Genomic DNA, 20091 nt, shown 5'->3' with positions numbered 1-20091 from the left:
TTATATGTGGACTACCAGGCAATTTATTGTCATTCTTTGATCTCTGTGTTTCTGCTAGACAATTACAACTCACCCTGAGCAGGCTCCACGTTTAGTTTCTCCATCGAGAAGACTGTCTATTTTTGTTGGTTGCGCAACTGTGTATATAATCTAGATCTTTATCTGGTTCATACGTGCTTGTCTTTTATTGACAACATGCAGTTTCTGGATCTTCAGCTTGATCACCAGCTGTCTTGGGCAGTCCATATACGAGAGCTAATATCGCTGTCTGAGAGTACTCAAAAATTTTCCCATATTTTTTGAAGTTTTGATCGCGTTGTCCTTCTACGACTGTATTGTACCATAATCCACTCAAAATTGGACAATAGATACATTGTTTATGAATCCTTCAGACCTACCAGTTACGGCACCTGCATCTTGGCATACATTTGGGGCAAAGTGCATTCCGTACCAGTCCTAATCCCAGCTTGTATGTTGAAGCGCATGAACTATATTTAATCCATCAGTGTCATTGGCTGATGCTGTACTATTTTGCTCATCTAAAAGCAGTACTTTTTTTTTTCTTTTGCACTGGAATCTGGGAGTCGCTACTAACGTTAACTTTATCAGGCACGACCCAGCGCTACCAGACCTATCGGAATTCGTGTTCTGGAACTTTTGGATGACCTAGCCGTCTAAGTTTCCCATTATGTCATTTTTTTTTCTACATACCCATGGAAGATACGTCCAGCTATTTCTATCTGGCCAAATACGAGAAGCCAAGCACCAACCTTCACGAATTTTAACAAGAGTTTCGCTCCCTCTTACATCAGTTTCATGACTTTACTGCCGTTTTTACTGATGGTTCCAAAAAGAGTTAATTCTGTCGGATGATCCGTTTTACAAATACTCGTACTTATGGTTTTAAATACACTTTTCTTACTGCCGAACTGGTTGCAGTTTTGCAGACTACGTTGTATCTCTGTACGTCATATGCAGAGGATCTTAATCTGTTTCGACTCTCAAAGTGCCTCCTTGATGTGCTAAGCAAATGTTCTTTCTCAAAATCTCACATTGTATCTCTAACTTCCATTCGTGTTTACATCATTATCCTCACAATATTTCAATCCTGTCTGGAGTCATCTTCAAGCGCAGACGTGTTGCTAGCCGGAATTATTTATTATTATTATTATTATTATTATTATTATTAAAAAAGCCTGAAATTAGAAAAATCAACACCAATTGTTCCGCGGTATACTTCTGTAAATTATATTTACCATTCCTAAGTTTTTGTTCAAATAAACTGTAGCCTTAACTTCTGTAGCTTCTTAGTGTCTAGCTTAAACATATTTTCGGATTTGTAAAATACTGGAATAATGCCACTTATTTGTCCACTCAGAGCATTGAAAATGTCAATTGAGAAACCTTGTGTTTGAAACAACTTTTGTACAACATTCACACTTGATCACTTACTCCTTTGTTCCTGTAATTAAGCAGTTGTCCTGTTGAGTCTGTTGGTTTTTGTTACAATTTTGTATTTTAGTTTAATAGTCTGACTAAATATAGATTCTTTTCCATTTTCTTCCCGGAATCCTCTTTCCAAACTATGGCTTCCGTCCTGTTTACGAAGATCAATGTTGATATTTGTTCCCTTCAACGAACAAATTATTCGTCCACCATTGAAACAGACACTTTCTTCTCTATTGCTTAATATGGAAGTAATTGATGTTTACATGTACACGCTTGGTTATACCATAAAATAATAAATAAGACCTTAATATTCAACTTAAACTCATCTAAAAACAGATTCCGGATAGCATTACGTCTGCGCATGAGAATGATTCCAGAGAAGATCGAAATATTGTGAGGAAAATGACTTGAACACAAATGGAAATTAATGGTACAAGGCGAGATTTTGAGTTCTAAACTGTACTCAAGAGCACAGTTTAGTAAACTATAAACATCCTTTCTTCCAGCAAATCATCCTGTCATGTTGTAGATTATCATCACAGGGATGTGAGGTACAACTACTGGTTCCGAGCCGTGTTGTAATAGTTGGTAGTGAATAGGTAAACCGTGCAGCGAAAGTTGCTGCCCATGTCTCCCCATACCCACCATGGATCTGCGCTCTCTGTTCACTGTTCAGTTGCATCACTGCTGGCAGCTCGAATGGAACCAGCTGTCAATAATGAATTACATGTGCTGAAACTGCACTTGACGTGTAAACTACCAGCTCAAGATAATCTCGACAGGAGGAATGAATTCTAACTCTATTTCGCATTGGACATTCACACTTAACACATGGATTTCTACTTCGTGACGAAGTCCCACCATTGTATGCGGCCCGTAGTGCTAGACAAAATAGTCAGCATCTGTTCATGGATTGTCACTGTGCTCAACTTTGAGTTAACTTTGCTCTGTTAGCAGACTTACAAACACTGCTTGAAGATGACCACCGAACAGTCTCTCTAGTTTTTACGTTTCTTCGTCATGTCCATGTCCTATCTGCATTGTGATTGTTCTAGTGTTTATATTTGTCTCATTTCTTGCTTCCTCCTGTTTACCTCCTATCTATTGTCACTAAACTATTTTTCTTTCCACACAATTGATAATCCTAACAAATATATGACTTCTTTTATCTTTCATACGAACTTCAGTTTTTCTTTACCCATACGCGTAGCCCCGGCAAAAGAAGATTATTATTCCATATGTTTCTTTCATGGCAGACTTATTACTGAATTTTAAACATTGACGGGTGCAAAAAGACCTTTGCAGTATAACGCACCCACTCCCAATCTCTTAATCTTACTGTAAATTTCAAATGTGTCAACTGTTCATGTGCCACTGGTACCACCGGTAAGAAATGAGCTTCGGTAACATCAGGCTCTTTTCTTAGCAATTTCGTTAGTCTTTCACCTATATGCGACAAGTTTTTGAAGTCCAAAATGAAAATTGCTGTCATAATAAAATATATTTCTGTTTCGAGAATTCCCTTCTTTTTTTAATAACCTTTTGTTTTACTTGAGATTTCGTAAGTCGTTCTTCTAGATGTTCTGACGAAGACAACAGTGACAGCATATTACGTTGTAATATGTCTTTTAAAAGTAAACTGGACAGTGTGTCCTGATCATTAAAAATATACTCATGTAAAATTCGTACTTTTTGCAGTGGTAGTGTAAATAAACAGTAATGTTTTAACGAGTGTTACCCAAAGGATTTCAAATGAATTTATGTACATAGTATGTTACGATTTTACATAATTATAAAATAAATAATAAACTGCTTATAAGCATTTTTCTGTTTTCAGTTTTTTTTTTAAATCGCCAAATTGTGTATAAAATCAGAACTTTTCCTTCTCACTTTTGCTTCTGCAAATTCTTTTATCAGATCAGAAATGTCCAATTGAGAGCAAAATTTTCACCCGGTCAAAGTCTTTTTTTTGGCACCCCCACCTAATCCTACCCTATATTTTATTTTATTTCAGTGATATTAGAAAATATGTTTGAAAATTCATTTTGGGGTGCACGTTTGGGCGCCCCCTGACTTTGACGCCCCTGGCAGTTGCCCGATTTATCCAACTCGGGTGCTTGTGCTTGGTTTTATGTTGCCGCGGTACGTGGCAGTTGTGCTGTTCCTCATAATCATGGCAATACTTTTTAACTCGTTTTAATCCAGATCTTATAGGTCATAGAATTTCTCATTATTGTTGAAAGCCTGTTGCACAGGGGAATTTTATTCAAAGTTAATAATCAGTACATGTAATATAGGACCGATATCGTATTCATGCAAGAGTATTAATTTCTTAATTATACAATGATATAACCTCGACGAATGTTTAGTAATGCCAATAATTTGATACGTAAATGTGATAAAGTGCGAGTGGTGAGCAGAATTTTTATCTTACCATGTTCGGAAATGAAGACCACGAAAACTTGGGGCTCCATTTATATAATTTGCTTCTTTTTTAAAAAATTAAAAACCTGAGGCGCCCCCTAATATCGGAAACAACCTTGCGCCCGTAGGCAATGCCTACCCTGCCTACCCTATTGCTACGCCACTGCCTACTATGAATATTCATGGCTATATGGTCTGCTGTGGATTCATAGATACCTCTGGTGGTATATAGGCCTACCTTGCAATAGCTCATTTCATAGGTATTGTAACTATTGTAGATTTTTTTTTTACACCTTTGGTAGTGGAAACTACCATCTTTAGTGTTGTCTTTCATGTTCCATAAAAAACAGATTCGAAAATCGGGCAGATACGAACCTCTTGAATAACAATCATGATACGATAGCGATGTTAGTGATATTAACGTGTCCTGATGATTATTCGACAGGGGTTGGGGAATCCTAGCTCAGCTGTCAGTGATACAGTATATAACTTTTGTCAGTTTCCATATCAGTTACTTCTGTGTGAATTATTTTGTATGGTGTTGAATGTATTTCATTCGAATATTCGTTTACGTACTTGTAATTTTGTTTTACTTACTTGTAATTGTGATTACAGAAAATACTTTGCACTTGCTAGCTTTCAGCTCTCCCGTAGAGTCCTGTTCACTGAGAATAAAACCAGAAGGGAAAACAAACTGTACATAAATACATTGAGAAAAATGATAAGGAACGGACTCACTGGGGTAGAGTGGTGCGAAGAACACCTGGTCTTAGCTGCAAGTCACACGTCGAATGCTGTTGCAGCATCTGTGGACTCGCGGACTCAACTTGTGCATTCTTACGTTCACGGGTTCCCAGTTGTATGCAGTTTTTAAATACTGCTGCTTATTTCTTGCTTTATCAAACTTTATATATATTAAGCTTCATTTTTTTAAGAAAGTAAAATAAATTTTCAAAAACAAATTTCTCATTTCATTCTTGCTTCCGAAGAAAATTTTTGAGTCAACTATATTGTGGTGTGTTTCTTTTAAATTTCGTAAAAGGCCTGAGACCAGGTATTCTGCTTTAGCATTTCTGAGATGTTCCTTGACCCGCACTCTTTAGCTTCTTTCTGTCATGCCTTTATAACCATCCAGACAATTGCGCTTTATCTCGTAGATTCTTGATTTTTCATTGGGGTCGGTGTGATAGCTCTTAAATTTAGTGATATTCTTTTCCAGAGTTTTAGAGGGTTTCAACGCTGTGCGAAACCACACTGCGTGAGATCTTACTTAGTGCAATTGTCAGTGTGGGGAATATAGGTAGTCTGTCCCATTTTTATCGGTGGTCTCGGTTTCAGGTCTGTCGGAAGTGCAACCTGATTATACCAACTGAATAATGTGAAAACAAGATATCCATTCGTTCTACTAACCTTGTAAGTTTCAACAAGTAATCGATGTCTTTACTTAAATTTGACTCTGATGAGATAGATCTTATAACGCACAGAAAAAGTTTTTCCGCGCCGGTAAATGTGTGGCTCTATTATAATACTTATATTCATATTATAATAATATAATATTCATATTATATTACTTATATTTATATTATAATATTATATACTTATATTCATTCTATAATACTTATCTCATTGGAGTCAGATTTAAAAGAAAAGATCGATTACTTTTTGGAACGTGGTAGAATGAGTGGATATCCTGTTTCCACGTTAAAAGAAATACACGGGAGCCGCGGTGGCTCAGTGGTAGAGCGTTCACTTCTAGTGCATAGGGTCCTTGGTTCGATCCCAGCTCACGCCAAGTAAGCTTTGTGGTGAACAAACACAGTGTGCGTGGGTTTTCTCGTGGTTCTCCCGTTTCCTCCCACTTTCTTCATTCCACCATTTCTTTCATTTCTCATCATCACCGTCTGTTTTAGCCTAGTCGACATAACTGTGGGACGTAAAACTTAACGATCGTATTTCATTTCATTTCGTTCCGATAGACTTGAAACAAAGACCACCGACAAAAATGAGATGAACTACCTTATCTATCTTCTCCAGATTAACAACTGCATTAAATAAGATTTTTACGCAGTATGGTTCTAGCACAGCATTGAAACCCCCAAAACTTTGGAAAAGAATACCACTATATTTACGATATATTACACCACTTCAATGAAAAATCAAGAGTCCACGAGATGAAGTGCAATTGTCTGGGCAGTTATATAGAAGCTGAATTAACTCTACGTACAGCCTTAATATTTTAATACTACCTTAAGTATTATAATTGTTTTGAAAATGTTAATTAATAGCTTTATTGTTGTTATAAACATATCTTAAGGAAATGAGTAATCGAATTAAAATATTAGTAAGGAATTCCTAAAATACCACTGAAGATAGTACATCCTGTTGCATTTCAGTATGTTTTAAAAATCAGTTACAGCTAAAGCTTAATGAAACAATTTTCCTTCTCGTAGGCCGTTGATCTTTCTGCCATGGATGCTACCGAAGAGGAAAAGATAAAAGCTATGATGACCCAGTCAACGTTGGATTATGATCCAGTGAAGTAAGTACGGGGGAAAATTAGTAATTGTTACTACTTTCGGGTAGTGTATTGAAGTTCTAATAAAATCAATTTCCGTGAAACAACGAAAATTTTGCCTGTTAGTAATATTGACAGAGAATATCAATATGATAATATTAATTTATTTGGTGGGAAAGTGCTTATTCAAGTGATAAATGTCTTAAACTTTACAGTATAGTCCGTTGACGTAAACTTTATTATTTTGCCGATGAGGATAGTGATGAGGATGAGGAAAAGATAGTGATGCCGATGAGGAAGCAGATGATGAACAGTAACGTCACAGTGTTGCTTTTGCGAATGCAAGACAGAAGAAAAGAAACAAGTTTAAATAAAAGCTGAATATTGTGTGTGTGTGTGTGTGTGTGTGTGTGTGTGTGTGTGTGTGTGTGTGTGTGTATGTATGTATGTATGTATGTATGTATGTATGTATGTATGTATGTATGTATGTATGTATGTATGTATGTATGTATGTATGTATGTATGTATGTATGTATGTATGTATGTATGTATGTATGTATGTATGTATGTATGTATGTATGTATGTATGTATGTATGTATGTATGTATGTATGTATGTATGTATGTATGTATGTATGTATGTATGTATGTATGTATGTATGTATGTATGTATGTATGTATGTATGTATGTATGTATGTATGTATGTATGTATGTATGTATGTATGTATGTATGTATGTATGTATGTATGTATGTATGTATGTATGTATGTATGTATGTATGTATGTATGTATGTATGTATGTATGTATGTATGTATGTATGTATGTATGTATGTATGTATGTATGTATGTATGTATGTATGTATGTATGTATGTATGTATGTATGTATGTATGTATGTATGTATGTATGTATGTATGTATGTATGTATGTATGTATGTATGTATGTATGTATGTATGTATGTATGTATGTATGTATGTATGTATGTATGTATGTATGTATGTATGTATGTATGTATGTATGTATGTATGTATGTATGTATGTATGTATGTATGTATGTATGTATGTATGTATGTATGTATGTATGTATGTATGTATGTATGTATGTATGTATGTATGTATGTATGTATGTATGTATGTATGTATGTATGTATGTATGTATGTATGTATGTATGTATGTATGTATGTATGTATGTATGTATGTATGTATGTATGTATGTATGTATGTATGTATGTATGTATGTATGTATGTATGTATGTATGTATGTATGTATGTATGTATGTATGTATGTATGTATGTATGTATGTATGTATGTATGTATGTATGTATGTATGTATGTATGTATGTATGTATGTATGTATGTATGTATGTATGTATGTATGTATGTATGTATGTATGTATGTATGTATGTATGTATGTATGTATGTATGTATGTATGTATGTATGTATGTATGTATGTATGTATGTATGTATGTATGTATGTATGTATGTATGTATGTATGTATGTATGTATGTATGTATGTATGTATGTATGTATGTATGTATGTATGTATGTATGTATGTATGTATGTATGTATGTATGTATGTATGTATGTATGTATGTATGTATGTATGTATGTATGTATGTATGTATGTATGTATGTATGTATGTATATGTATGCATGTATGCATATATATAATATTACATACATAGTATGTACATACATACATACATACATACATACATACATACATATATACATAACATATATAAGTATGTATGTATGTATACATATATACATATATATATTTATTCTTTTCTTTCTTTCTTTCTTTCTTTCTTTCTTTCTTTCTTTCTTTCTTTCTTTCTTTCTTTCTTTCTTTCTTTCTTTCTTTCTTTCTTTCTTTGAAAGCGTTTCTACTTTCTTGCATTCTAGCTACATGACCTGCCCACCTAAGCCTCCTAGACTTGACTACCCGAACAATGTTGAGTAAACCGTATAAATTGTGTAGTTCCTCGTTATGAAGTTTCCGCCATTCCCCATTCCCGTTCCTTTTGGGATCTCAGGATCTTGTCCTCAAATACTTTCAGTCTATGTTCTTCCCTCAGAGTAGCGACCATGTTTCACAACCATACAGAACAACAGCCATGATTATCGTTTTATATATATATATATATATATATATATATATATATATATATATATATATACGCTGGTATAATGTACCAGTATAATATACTTACTGCTATAATATGATGATATGATAACGATAATGAATTGCTATAAAGCTGACACAAGTAAGTGTTGTACCGTAATTACATTGGCGGAAAATGTACCAGCAGATGCACATGAATATACTGCAAATTCCAGCAATAAGTTCAGTGCTTCTTGATTTTCCCATAACATTATTTGTTTTCCCATTTTTATTATTCTTTTTTTTTTATTCTTTAAAATCAACAGTGTAGTTTTTTAAAACATTATTTTCGCCAAGGGTGTTTCTTACATTTGAAGGCGTCTTAAATTCGCTTAAATACAGTATTTCTTTTAAACTAGCTTCCATTTTTGGGGTAGGCTTTATTTTATATTTTGATGTACTAAATCAGTGTAGAAAGGATTTATACATTTAATATTGTAAAAGTTATTGTTTAAAGCTTTAATAGAGTAATTATTTATCTTTTTTTAGTTACCTGAAAATTAAAGGGGGAAACCAAGTTGGAGAAGTTCCTTCGAATTACCGGTGCTTTAAGTGTTTTCAAACAGGGCATTGGATAAGGAATTGCCCGTTGGGACAAGTAAGTAAATTTTCTTCAAAAAAGATAAAATTAACTATGGAAGTATTCTTTTATGTGTACTGTAGTAATAGTTTGACCCCAAAAACAGAGAACAAAATATACAAAATAAAGAATTTATTTTCTAGTTTTTGTGTAAGCAAGTAATGTTTGATTTGAATAAAAAATAATAATTCACAGTGTTACCTGTGTATATCTCGTTATGAACGGAGATGTTAGTATTCTTGGGAAGGGTAAGAATGTATACGGAAGTGATATGAACATGCATGCTGTGATTTGTAATTTTTTTTTTCAGTCAAATTTGATATTGCCTTCAGTACTTACGTTGATCTTCTGTAACATCTTTAACCTTTAGATACTGTTATTACTGTAGATAAAAACTTTGAAAGAATGTACAGCGAAATCTCTGAATCCACATCACCAAATTGTTGTCCTTCAGTGCTTTCCTACATTGTCAATAACACGAGGTGTAAATTTCTACTTACGTCTTCACGCATACTTGTTGAATCATTTGCAGTTACGTCTGTGAAACATTGCGCACATTTAGAGCTCTTGTTGTTATTGTTTAGGATCCCATTGATATAAAGAAGAGCACTGGTATTCCAAGAAGTTTCATGGTCCCAGTAGAAGGTCCTCTGGTTCCAGGAGCAATGATGACCCCTACAGGACATTATGCAGTACCTGCAATTGATCAGTAAGTCACATTTATTTATATATATATAAGATAGATAGATACGGATATTGGTAAATCAAAAGGATATTCATAAGTTGCTTCGTTTGTTCCCAGTATCTGCGTTTCATTATTTCTTTTGTAGTCATTCACGTACATTTTATCATTTTCATTCAGTTTATAGTCTACCCAGGGTGTTGGTGTATAAATATGAAAAGCTGTATTTGACAGATGGAAGACAGACTACTGGTTACACTACATATATATAGGTTGTTGATACAGACTTCAGTAGATGTCATTCATTTTCGTTGTTTTATTTAAATAAAAGTGCAGTTAAATTTCTGAATTAGAAATTGGTGCTTCTTATATTCGCACTAATACCGAAAGTGATTCTAAAGAAATTTTATTATCTGTATCGGGTTTATACCAAGATAGAATTTTGATAGATAGCTAGAATAAAATTCCTTTTTTGTAGTCTGAGACAAAGTTCGAGGCGTTGAAACAAAGTTCAGTATTTTCAGAGTTCATATGAATCAAAATGCATGCCAGGTAAATTAACTTGTCATTTCTCCGTATTTATTTTGAGATCAACATACATTAAAATGTGGTCTGGTTTTAAGAAAGATGCAAACAGAAATTCTTAAATTATTTTAAATGTTGTATATGTAAAGTTTCATATCATAAATTCATTGCATAATAAGTAACAGATATTGGGATTTGGGGAATAGTAGTCATTATATTCAGGGTTGGCAAAAACCATGATTTAAAAAAAAAAAAAAAAAAAAAAAACTTGTATAATTACACAAACACTTTTTTTTTAACCAGGTTTTTTGGTTTAAATAATTTGCTCTTTGTATTTATATTACATATGAATAGAAATAGATTTGTTTTGTCTTGGTGTTGTTATGCAACAACCGGGTTATGCTGGAAGTGGTCACATAAGCTTAAAGCGGAATCCAGACCGCTTCGCGGATTACATCAGAAATTGTCCTCCATTTGGACTCAAAACGGGGACTAACTGGCCACAAATGCGATGAGTCTGCCGACTCTCTCACGAAGGACTCCTGATAAAAATACGTTGCACTGATCTTTACATACTTGTTAATATAATTATCAAGAGTTCAGATGTTGCACAAGTGAAACCATTATACAGGATTATGTATAAATCGAAAAATTTCCGTCTTGCCATTGGGAAAATCATGTTATTACTTTAAATGCAAAGCAATAACGAGAATATCCCGATATTGCTCTGCATGTAAAATTTTAAAGTCAGCGTGTCATAATTAGCACGCTAAAACTCTGATATTAAATTTCAAATTTAGTATGTAGATAGCATTCAGTAAAATTAAAACAAAGTCCAATCGAAGCTAATGTTGGAAGCTACATAGGCAGTCGATAAATTTTGCCAGTTTCTATCAATATATTTAAGCAACCTTGGCTACTTTATAAAACAACAGGCATTCCGGCAAGCAGAAATATACAATTTGGTTTCGTTTCGTATGTTTAGGCTTAATATTCCTTTATAATACTGAGGTTATCAAAAACTTATGCTTAAAATGACACCTGAATCGCTACTTGGTTTACATTTGAAAGAAAAGTTGTGGTTCGACCGAAAATTGAACATGGGACAACTTTATTAGAAGGTGAAAAGCAGGTAAAACTAATGCAGATGGTTTGATATGTGAAAAGTCACCATGAAGTTCACACCATCTTTTTTTTTTGTGTGTGTGTGTTGTTTAAACGAGTTAAAAAAAAAAAAAAACAGCTGGTTTAAACCATGATTTAAACCTCCTTGATTTAAACCAGCCAGCCCTGATTATATTTATGACACTAATTTTGTATGTACAAACTAAATTGCTTCTAAAATATGTAAAATAATAAAATATGTGTAGCGAAACAATCTTCCGAGCTATCTTGATGTAGCAAAACAGTACCGTAGATGCGGGCTACTTGGACCCAATTTTGGAATAAATTCGTTTCAGTGTGTTTTCATCCACGAAAACTTGAAAGTTATTGTCATAACCCGTATTAAGTGGAACTGCAGGCTTTATTGTACATATCGAGGACAGTTTTAGTTACATATATTGAAAACAATGCACAGGCGATTATTGTAAAGAATGGGTCCTAGTAAGATTCGCGTTCGGGCTACTTGAACCCACCCCCATATTTTCCTACAGAAAACCATTGAAATCTGCTCTGAGATTAAGTAGGACGTAGGTGTTCCAAGAACAACACTTTTTATTTACTGCAAGCCACAAAGAGAACATGTTAAGAGGTACTATCAAATATAATGACTGTAATAGCTGATTACGTTTTCTTCTACAGCTGCACGAGCCCTATCTATATTAGCAGTAAATCTAGTCGTTGACTGGAGGTGCAGTTTATAAAATAACTTCACCCAATCTCGACTGGGAAGATTGTCTTAGAAAGCAATGACAGTTCTCCCATACATGGCTAAATAGGACTTCACAATAAATCAGAAATCAAGTTAATTAACCAGGAATCCGAAATCACAAACTTTATCAAGATGACTAGCGAAGGCTAATTCTTCTTCTTCAGTGAACACTTTCAGATGGCCCGGATTCTGCCTTGACCTGTTCTTTAATCTTCTTTCTATGGTGGAACGACTTAACTTGAAGTGAGCTTCTGTTTCTTTTTGCGACATTTTCCCCGACTGAATTGTTGGTAAACATTCTTCAAGCTGTTATGAAAAATCAGCATATTTTCGACCTGCAGGCAATCTTTTATATTGATGTACCATTTTGTACCGGTATCCTTAAGGAAATAATGAAAAGCCCTTACTTGTGTGACACGTGACAACAGACATTTATGTTTCATTGATAAGGATAACAAAGGATGGGGTGGGATAAAGATAACAAAAGATGTGGTGGGACAAAATATCCATGGTTTTCAGGTCATATGTACACACTTCATAAATAATGCAATTACGCACACATCTTATTATATATGAGAAAGTTTACCATGTCAGTTTCATTAACCTATATATAACTACTTATGTGTTTACTTAGCATTGGTGTTTACTTAGCATTACTTCCTTGCAAATAGTGTCCACACACAAAAGTTTGGCGGTCAATAAATACACTGTTTTCGTCAACGACCTTTCTTACCGATGCTGCTCAATCGTAGCCTACCACAGAACTAGTTTCAATGTGTGTACGCCTGCATTATGATCCCATCTAACGGATCTAACTCTGAACTCACTCATTATTGCATTGCATATGGGACTTTAAACGAATTCTTGGTATGGGTCCAAGTAGCCCCTTAAGGGTCCAAGTAGCCCGCAATTACGGTATTATAAATTAGGTCAATAAGCTCCTACAGAAGATCGTTAAAGTAATCATTGTTGAAATGTAACATCTAATCGTAGTGTTAAAATCTCGTGAATTTCTGGAAGAAATTTTGCATAAGCTACTTCTCATAATTGCTGTTATTCACTGATAATATGTTGGTATTGCAGCCATATTACGCTCAGCTTGTGTGTATATAAGTTCGAAAAGTTACACTTGACAAATGGAAGACGCACTACTGGTTTCATTACGTAATGTATAGGCTATTGAGACAAGACTTCAGGAGGAGATTCTACAAATAATAATAATAATAATAATAATAATAATAATAATAATAATAAAGTTTGTATTAACCTATGTTCGACAGTGAGTAGTTCAGGAGAGACAGGGTTCGAAAACGAGTTTAAGAAAATGACTTTCGAACTTTGAATTGAATGTTGCCGAAACGTGTCCGTCTTAGACTCGTAATCGCTGTATCCAAAAATGTATGTTTCAGTGGCTGCACAAGGAATTTCCCGTAAGGCGGAAGAGATACCTGATAATTCTGTAAAATAAACCTGGACATAAAAACAACTCAGGCAGTTTTGTTTACGTTTCATAAATAAATATTTCATTAATATTGCCGTAAATCACTTCATTAGAATATCTTCAAGGGCAGTTTACTCCTGGGGGAGAACTTTTGAAAGTTTTGTGAAATACGACGTATGAGTTTGGTTAATGTTATATAAACAAATATTTCATTAATAAAATCCCTTCATATGACGTAAGTCATTTCTTATACAAAAACCTACAAGGAGTAATTCAGATTTTGGAGTGAGGTTTCTTCGGGCGAAGTTTTCCGAATTTCGTTCGTGTTTCAGAAGAAAATGTTTTATTAATAACTGCAGCACAGCGTGATTTAATTTAAGGAATAGAAGCGAGAATGTATAGTGCGGTGGTCCTTACCTTTTATATTGTTGAGGAGGGGGGAGGGAGTGGCTTGCTGAAACGAAGATGTTCCACAACACTAGCGAATCTCTAGAAAACCCTTCAAGTGGTATAATCTTCAGTTTCACTCCCTCATCGTCGTCGCATACTACTGTAATGGAAATTACGTTCCAGAGCGATAGTAAAGCTCTTGGCTACTGCATCAAATACAACCGCTGATAGAGCTATTATCTGTTTTGAACAGGTATGTGCGCAAAATTTGGCCATCTTAGGAGAATCAACTCCGTAAGTCTACTGTTTGTAAGCTGTGATTTAGTAAATAACTTTCTTATCGTTAAGTAGTTTGTTTATAATATTCATATAAAGACATACTTTTCAGTTAGTGAAGAGGGTCTTGAAAATGCTGATTTATTTTACTTGAATAATCATTTCAAAAGTAGTTACTTTTGTCTGGTTTTGGAATGTTCATTTAGAAACTAGAAAAAAAAAAAATGTTCCACTGTACCAGGAATATTGTACTGGTTAGACTGAAGCTAACGATTACCGTTTTTGCTTCGCAGTCGTAACTGAGGTTTCCCTCAGTTCATCAGAATATTATGCGGATGATATCTTGATGGTATAGGTTGTTGATTGTCTTCCTTTCACATCCGTTTCCATTGTTTTTATTGATTGATGGTTTCAGGGTAAACGGGCTTCTCATGTTGTATTCGAAACTTGGTTAGATAAATATCACTGAAATGTCAGTGCTCGTACAATATAATTGATTCCCTAATACGAATGATTATTATCGTTTCAATATTTGCTGGTAAACACTTCAATTTTCTTAGTTTTAAATACCAGTTTGGGTACCGCAGTTGTTCTTTCGAGTGGAAGTTTTGACATGGTGTTGTACAACAGTTAGTTGGGTGATTGATTTAATTGGATAAGCCATTGCCTTTTTTGATAAAACATTGTTAATATATTCAAGACTAAATATCATTGTTTTATTTTGATTCTAGTGAAGCGTACAAAGAGCAGAAGAAAGAGAAACCACCTTTTCAACAAGATTCTCCCGCCAAAGAGGAGAAACCAGAAATTCCGGAAGACTTGGTGTGTGATGTGTGCAAAGATCTCCTCACTGACGCAGTTATGGTTCCATGTTGCGGAAATTCCTATTGTGACGAATGTACGTATTTCATAGCTAATATACTTTATTCAGGTGAAATAAAACACGTTATCATTTTTACGTAGCGTGTATTTATATTTCCAAACCGTTTCATCAGTTTTCTATATTTACAAAAGATTGCATCTGTTGTCATGGATTGATAATTCTTTAAAATCCGTAACCGCTTACGATTTTTATACCTAAATATTGTATATTGTTTCAATTCAACCATTATGTATCTTAAGTATAGTATCTACATACTAATATACGAAAGAAGGCAACAATTTCAGAACTTAATAACAAGTTTATTTCTGAGTTTCTACGAACACAAACCACATCATTATCAACGGCTCCAGGCGATGGTACACCACCGTATTGTCCACGAAATGGCTCAATTTCGTGACCTGCACGCACGCCCGATTTAATCTAATCGATACTTTTTTTTTTTTGTTGTTGTTGTTGTTGTTGTTGAGCCTTATAAAGGGTGTAATTTGCGAAATCTCCTATTGAATCTGAGATCTCGTTGCAGTTGTAATTACCACAGCGGAAGCTATGTAGCAAACACTTCGGATGTTCCAGCATGTGTACTTAAATATGCGTTGCAGGTATAATGTGTGTATCAACATTGATGGTTACCACATTGAGGTGGATTCGGACGCACTGCAACAAATGCCAGTATTTACAAATGTGTTCCCTGAGTAGTACTATACTTTTTCTGTTAGCGGACGCTCGTGATTTCTACTCTTGCTTTGCTGCTGTTTTTCGTGTAGCAGACAAATATAACGTTTTCGAGAATGGTTTTTTGTTCTAACTGTATTCTATGCAGTACCACTACAGGCCTTAGTAGTCTGTAACATGAATTTTATATTACCCTGTATACAAGTATTTTTCTTCCATGCATATATTAAAATCCTAAATTTTAAGATTTTCCTTTTCGGTGTGAGTAGAAACCTAGTTGAAGTAGGTAGTGTAATTTTCAAATATATGGTTGTACGTTTATCTGATTGAAAGTTGTCCATTGTACAGAAATATTTTTTTTTTTTTTTTTTGGTATCACTTCTTGTTGCATGAAAATGTAAGATATATATATATATATATATATATATATATATATATATACGCGTTTTTCTTTTTTTTAAATAACGTAGTAACATTAACGAAATACAGAACCTTTCGAGCTTGAAAAGATCTTAGAAAAGAACAAAAAGTGTAAAAATAGGCAACGTCCAACCACTGATAAACCTGAACGATATCTTTATTGAAATAATTTTTATTATATGCAAGCTCTATAGTGTGTCCGGATAGTCGCGTTACCCTAACTTAAAGCACCAAAAGTTTTAAACCGTAAATGCGAATAAAAACTGCTACAGGAAAGAACTGTCTGTGTATATATTTTTGAGATGCAAACCATGGAGAGGAAGTTCGACATTTGTCCTGACAAATACCAGGAATACACGACGGTGATGATTTTTTTAAAAAAGAAACGTGAAAAATCACGAATTGGTGTGAAGTGTGGTATTATTTGTAGACAGAAGGAAATATTAATGAGTAGACTATATGAGAATGTGTCGTTCTGAAACAGTGACACATTGGCACCAAGTACAGACGTAATAATGACGTTCTTTAAGTAATAGCAATAAAGAAAATAAAGAAAAACTGTTTTTCAGCATTATGGCGTAATATAGCAACAGTGATGGTACTAGATGATGTCAACAGTGCAACACATGTGGTTGACCACCAGCTTTTCTATGGATAGACTGTTACAAACAAACAAGAAACTTGCTTATTATGGAAGAAATCATTGGCAAGGGTAGATAAATTATTACTTTTCTTCAATGATTTGTAAATTTCTTGTTTGTAATAGTCTATCTGGAGGATAGTTTGTGGTTAGAAACATGTGTTGACACCGTCTGACACGTCAGTATTGCCATATTACGCCATAATGCCAGTAAACAGGAATTAACGCATGTCATTATCATGGCTGTGGGGTGTCTGCACTTGATGTGCCAGCGTCTTCCACGTTTCAGAACGATAAATTCCTGTCGAGTCTACCCATTAATATTCCATTTTGTACACAATGACAGACCTGTCTCCAATTCATGATTTTTACGTTTCATAAAGAAAGAAAAAAAATCACCCCCTTTTCTGCCATTCGTCAGGACGAATGTCGAACCCCTCTCCCCATTGTCTGTCTGTCTGTCTCTCTCTCTTTCTTTCTTCCCCCCCCCCCTCTCTACCTGGTTTCGATCCCAGCTCCCGCCAAGTGAACTTTGTGGTGGACATACACCGTGTGCGTGGGTTTTCTTGGGGTTCTCCCGTTTCCTCCCACTTTCTTCATTCCACCATCTCATTCATTACTCATCATCACCGCTCCTTTAGGCTAACCGGCATAATCATGGGACGTAAAACTCAAGATTTCATTTAATTTCATTTCTCTCTCTCTCTCTCTCTCTCTCTCTCTCTCTCTCTATATATATATATATATATATATATATATATATATATATATAATATGTGTGTCTGTGTGTATGTACTGGTAAACAGTTCCTGGATTTCAGTTAATTTCATTTGCACATATAGTTAAAAATAAATCTCCAAAGTTTGGGTTGCGTTACTTTCCGGACACTGGAATTGAAATGACTTACTCAGGTCATTTGACTGTAAAAAGTGATAGTGAATAAAGAAATTTGTAAAATTTTAAGTACTAGTGAATGGGTAGTAAAGTTCGTGTTATTTTATTGCAGGTATTAGAACTGTGCTTTTGGAATCAGAAGACCATGAATGTCCTGACTGTAAAGAAAAGGATGTCTCTCCGGATACGTTAATACCGAACAGGTTTCTACGAAATTCAGTCCTGAAGTTTAAAAATGAAACTGGCTACAGAAAGCCTAAATCGTTTGTAGCTGAATCAATAGTTAAGAAGCAACCAACGCCTCCGCGAGTAATTGCTAAACAACCAACGCCTCCGCGAGTAATTGCTAAACAACCAACGCCTCCACGAACAATTGCAAAGCAACCAACACCTCCACGGGTAATTACTAAGCAACCAACGCCTCCACGAGTAATTACTAAGCAACCAACACCTCCAAGAGTAACACCAAAGCAACAGGAATCATCATCGACACCACAGCCACCAGAAGCAACCGCTAAGTCACCCGAAGTTCCTCAGGCACCGCAACCGACACCGTCAGTATCCAAACCAGATTCAGCGCATACTCAGAAACCACATGTTCAGTCTAAAGCACAGCCGATTCAGTCACTGGCGGCAGTTCCTCCTCAGAAAGAACTGAAGGAAGCCAAGAAAGAAGAGGCGCCTACTTCGAAGGTAGTAGAACCAACACCAGCGTCAGACTCAGTTTCCGTAGAACAACCAGAAAAGGCTGAATCTGCTAAAGTAGAAAGTCAGCCAATACCCAAAACAACAGCACAGGAAATTGCACCAGTAACGACGAAAGGTAAGCTTCTCTAGGTTGTTTATAACAGTATAAAGTAATTGTTGATTTATTTGTGTATTTTGGTTAAATTATAAAATTATGTATTAGTTACACTTTCTGTTATGAAGGGAACGCGGTGGTTCTGTAATACAGTGCTCACTTGTAGTGCGTGGCACTTGGTTCGATTCCTGATCATGTGAGATTGTGGTGGACATCGTGATTCCGTGAGCTTTCTCCGGGTTCTTCCCACATTCTCATTCCACCAATTACTTCATAATCATTCGCTTTCATCAATCGTCCGTTTTCCTTAGTCTACAGGGCATCACCGAAAGACATGAAAATAATAATTGTTTCCTCTTCATGAACGATTTACTTTAGGAGAAGTGCACAGTTCAATTAACGCATAAATATCTTTTGAAGGAAATTTGTACTTTTCGTCGGCAGCATTGAGTATATAGTATAGAATTTCGTCTGTAAGATCTTTTGATCGTTTCGGTCCCGGAATACCTATCGATACCTACTGTTCCTGTATAAAATAATACACAGGTTCTGAATTATTATTGCTATTCGATATTCAGGTTGCATTTGTATATATGTATAATGTCTTACGCCAGTTTTCGAGCTGTAACATGTGGAGGGTTTGAAAAATCCACTCGCCTGCTCGCCAGTGGCGAGTACTTTTGTACATTTGACGAGTCAGGTCCGACCAGTTCCCGCCGTACAACTGAACATATCTACAAGAAATTAGAATAAACAGCAGATGTCTTTTTATTTTTTTTTTTTCATTATTTGTAAGAGACATACCAGTAAATAAAAAAAAAATGTATATTCACTGTGTTACAAAGGGATTTTTGTTTGTGTAAACATTGTGACTGCAAAATGATGTGGCTAGTAGATTTTTTGGGTGGCTAGTACTTGTAGGCAAGATTTTTCAAGTCCTGAACATTTGAAAGATATTTTTCCCACAATTTGGACAATTTATTAAGGTCCTATTCGTCTGTGGTTTCGTTCTTTCCGTATAGAAAATTATTATTAATTTGTCGCCTACATTATAATAAACCTTACAATAGACAGTAATCAGATGCGTGTGTTTTGTCGGTATCTCACTTTCTTTTCTTTTAAATATATCGTCTCATTTATGAACAGAGTTTGGTTATTCTGTCACTTATTACATACTGATGCCCATTTGTCTTTCATCCAGGTCTCTTATTCTTATACTTTTATTCAGGGATTGGAGGTTTGATATGTGGGTTTTAACAAAGGTTCACAGAGACAAAGGACAAAATTCCTCTTTGTGCCAGAGATTGGATACAGAGCTTCTCAAAGAGTACCGTAAATATCTAAATATATGTCTATTGAATGCAATTTCCTTAAACGAAGATAATAATGTGAATATATATATATATATATATATATATATATTGTTTTCAAGTTATAAATAGCTAGTGCTT

At 34.8% G+C, this 20091-nt stretch overlaps 1 protein-coding gene across 3 annotated transcripts in view; it reads left to right on the top strand.

Moving 5' to 3' along the window:
* Window positions 1-20091, top strand: part of LOC145664624 (uncharacterized) — a 289506-nt gene that overhangs the window by 125418 nt on the left and 143997 nt on the right. For all 3 annotated transcript variants that reach the window (XM_081731448.1, XM_081731447.1, XM_081731446.1), the window contains exons 6-10: window positions 6324-6412; window positions 9052-9160; window positions 9727-9851; window positions 15061-15227; window positions 17951-18661. In XM_081731448.1, coding sequence (XP_081587574.1) covers window positions 6324-6412; window positions 9052-9160; window positions 9727-9851; window positions 15061-15227; window positions 17951-18661 — 1201 coding nt within the window. The remainder of the gene's footprint in view (window positions 1-6323; window positions 6413-9051; window positions 9161-9726; window positions 9852-15060; window positions 15228-17950; window positions 18662-20091) is intronic.

This window comes from Thermobia domestica, chromosome 11, assembly GCF_964235325.1.
Source record: "Thermobia domestica chromosome 11, izTheDome1.hap1.1, whole genome shotgun sequence".
NCBI classification, from domain to species: Eukaryota; Metazoa; Arthropoda; class Insecta; order Zygentoma; family Lepismatidae; genus Thermobia; species Thermobia domestica.
Note: the sequence above shows the minus strand (reverse complement) of the source record. Positions and strands in the feature narration are given on the sequence as shown.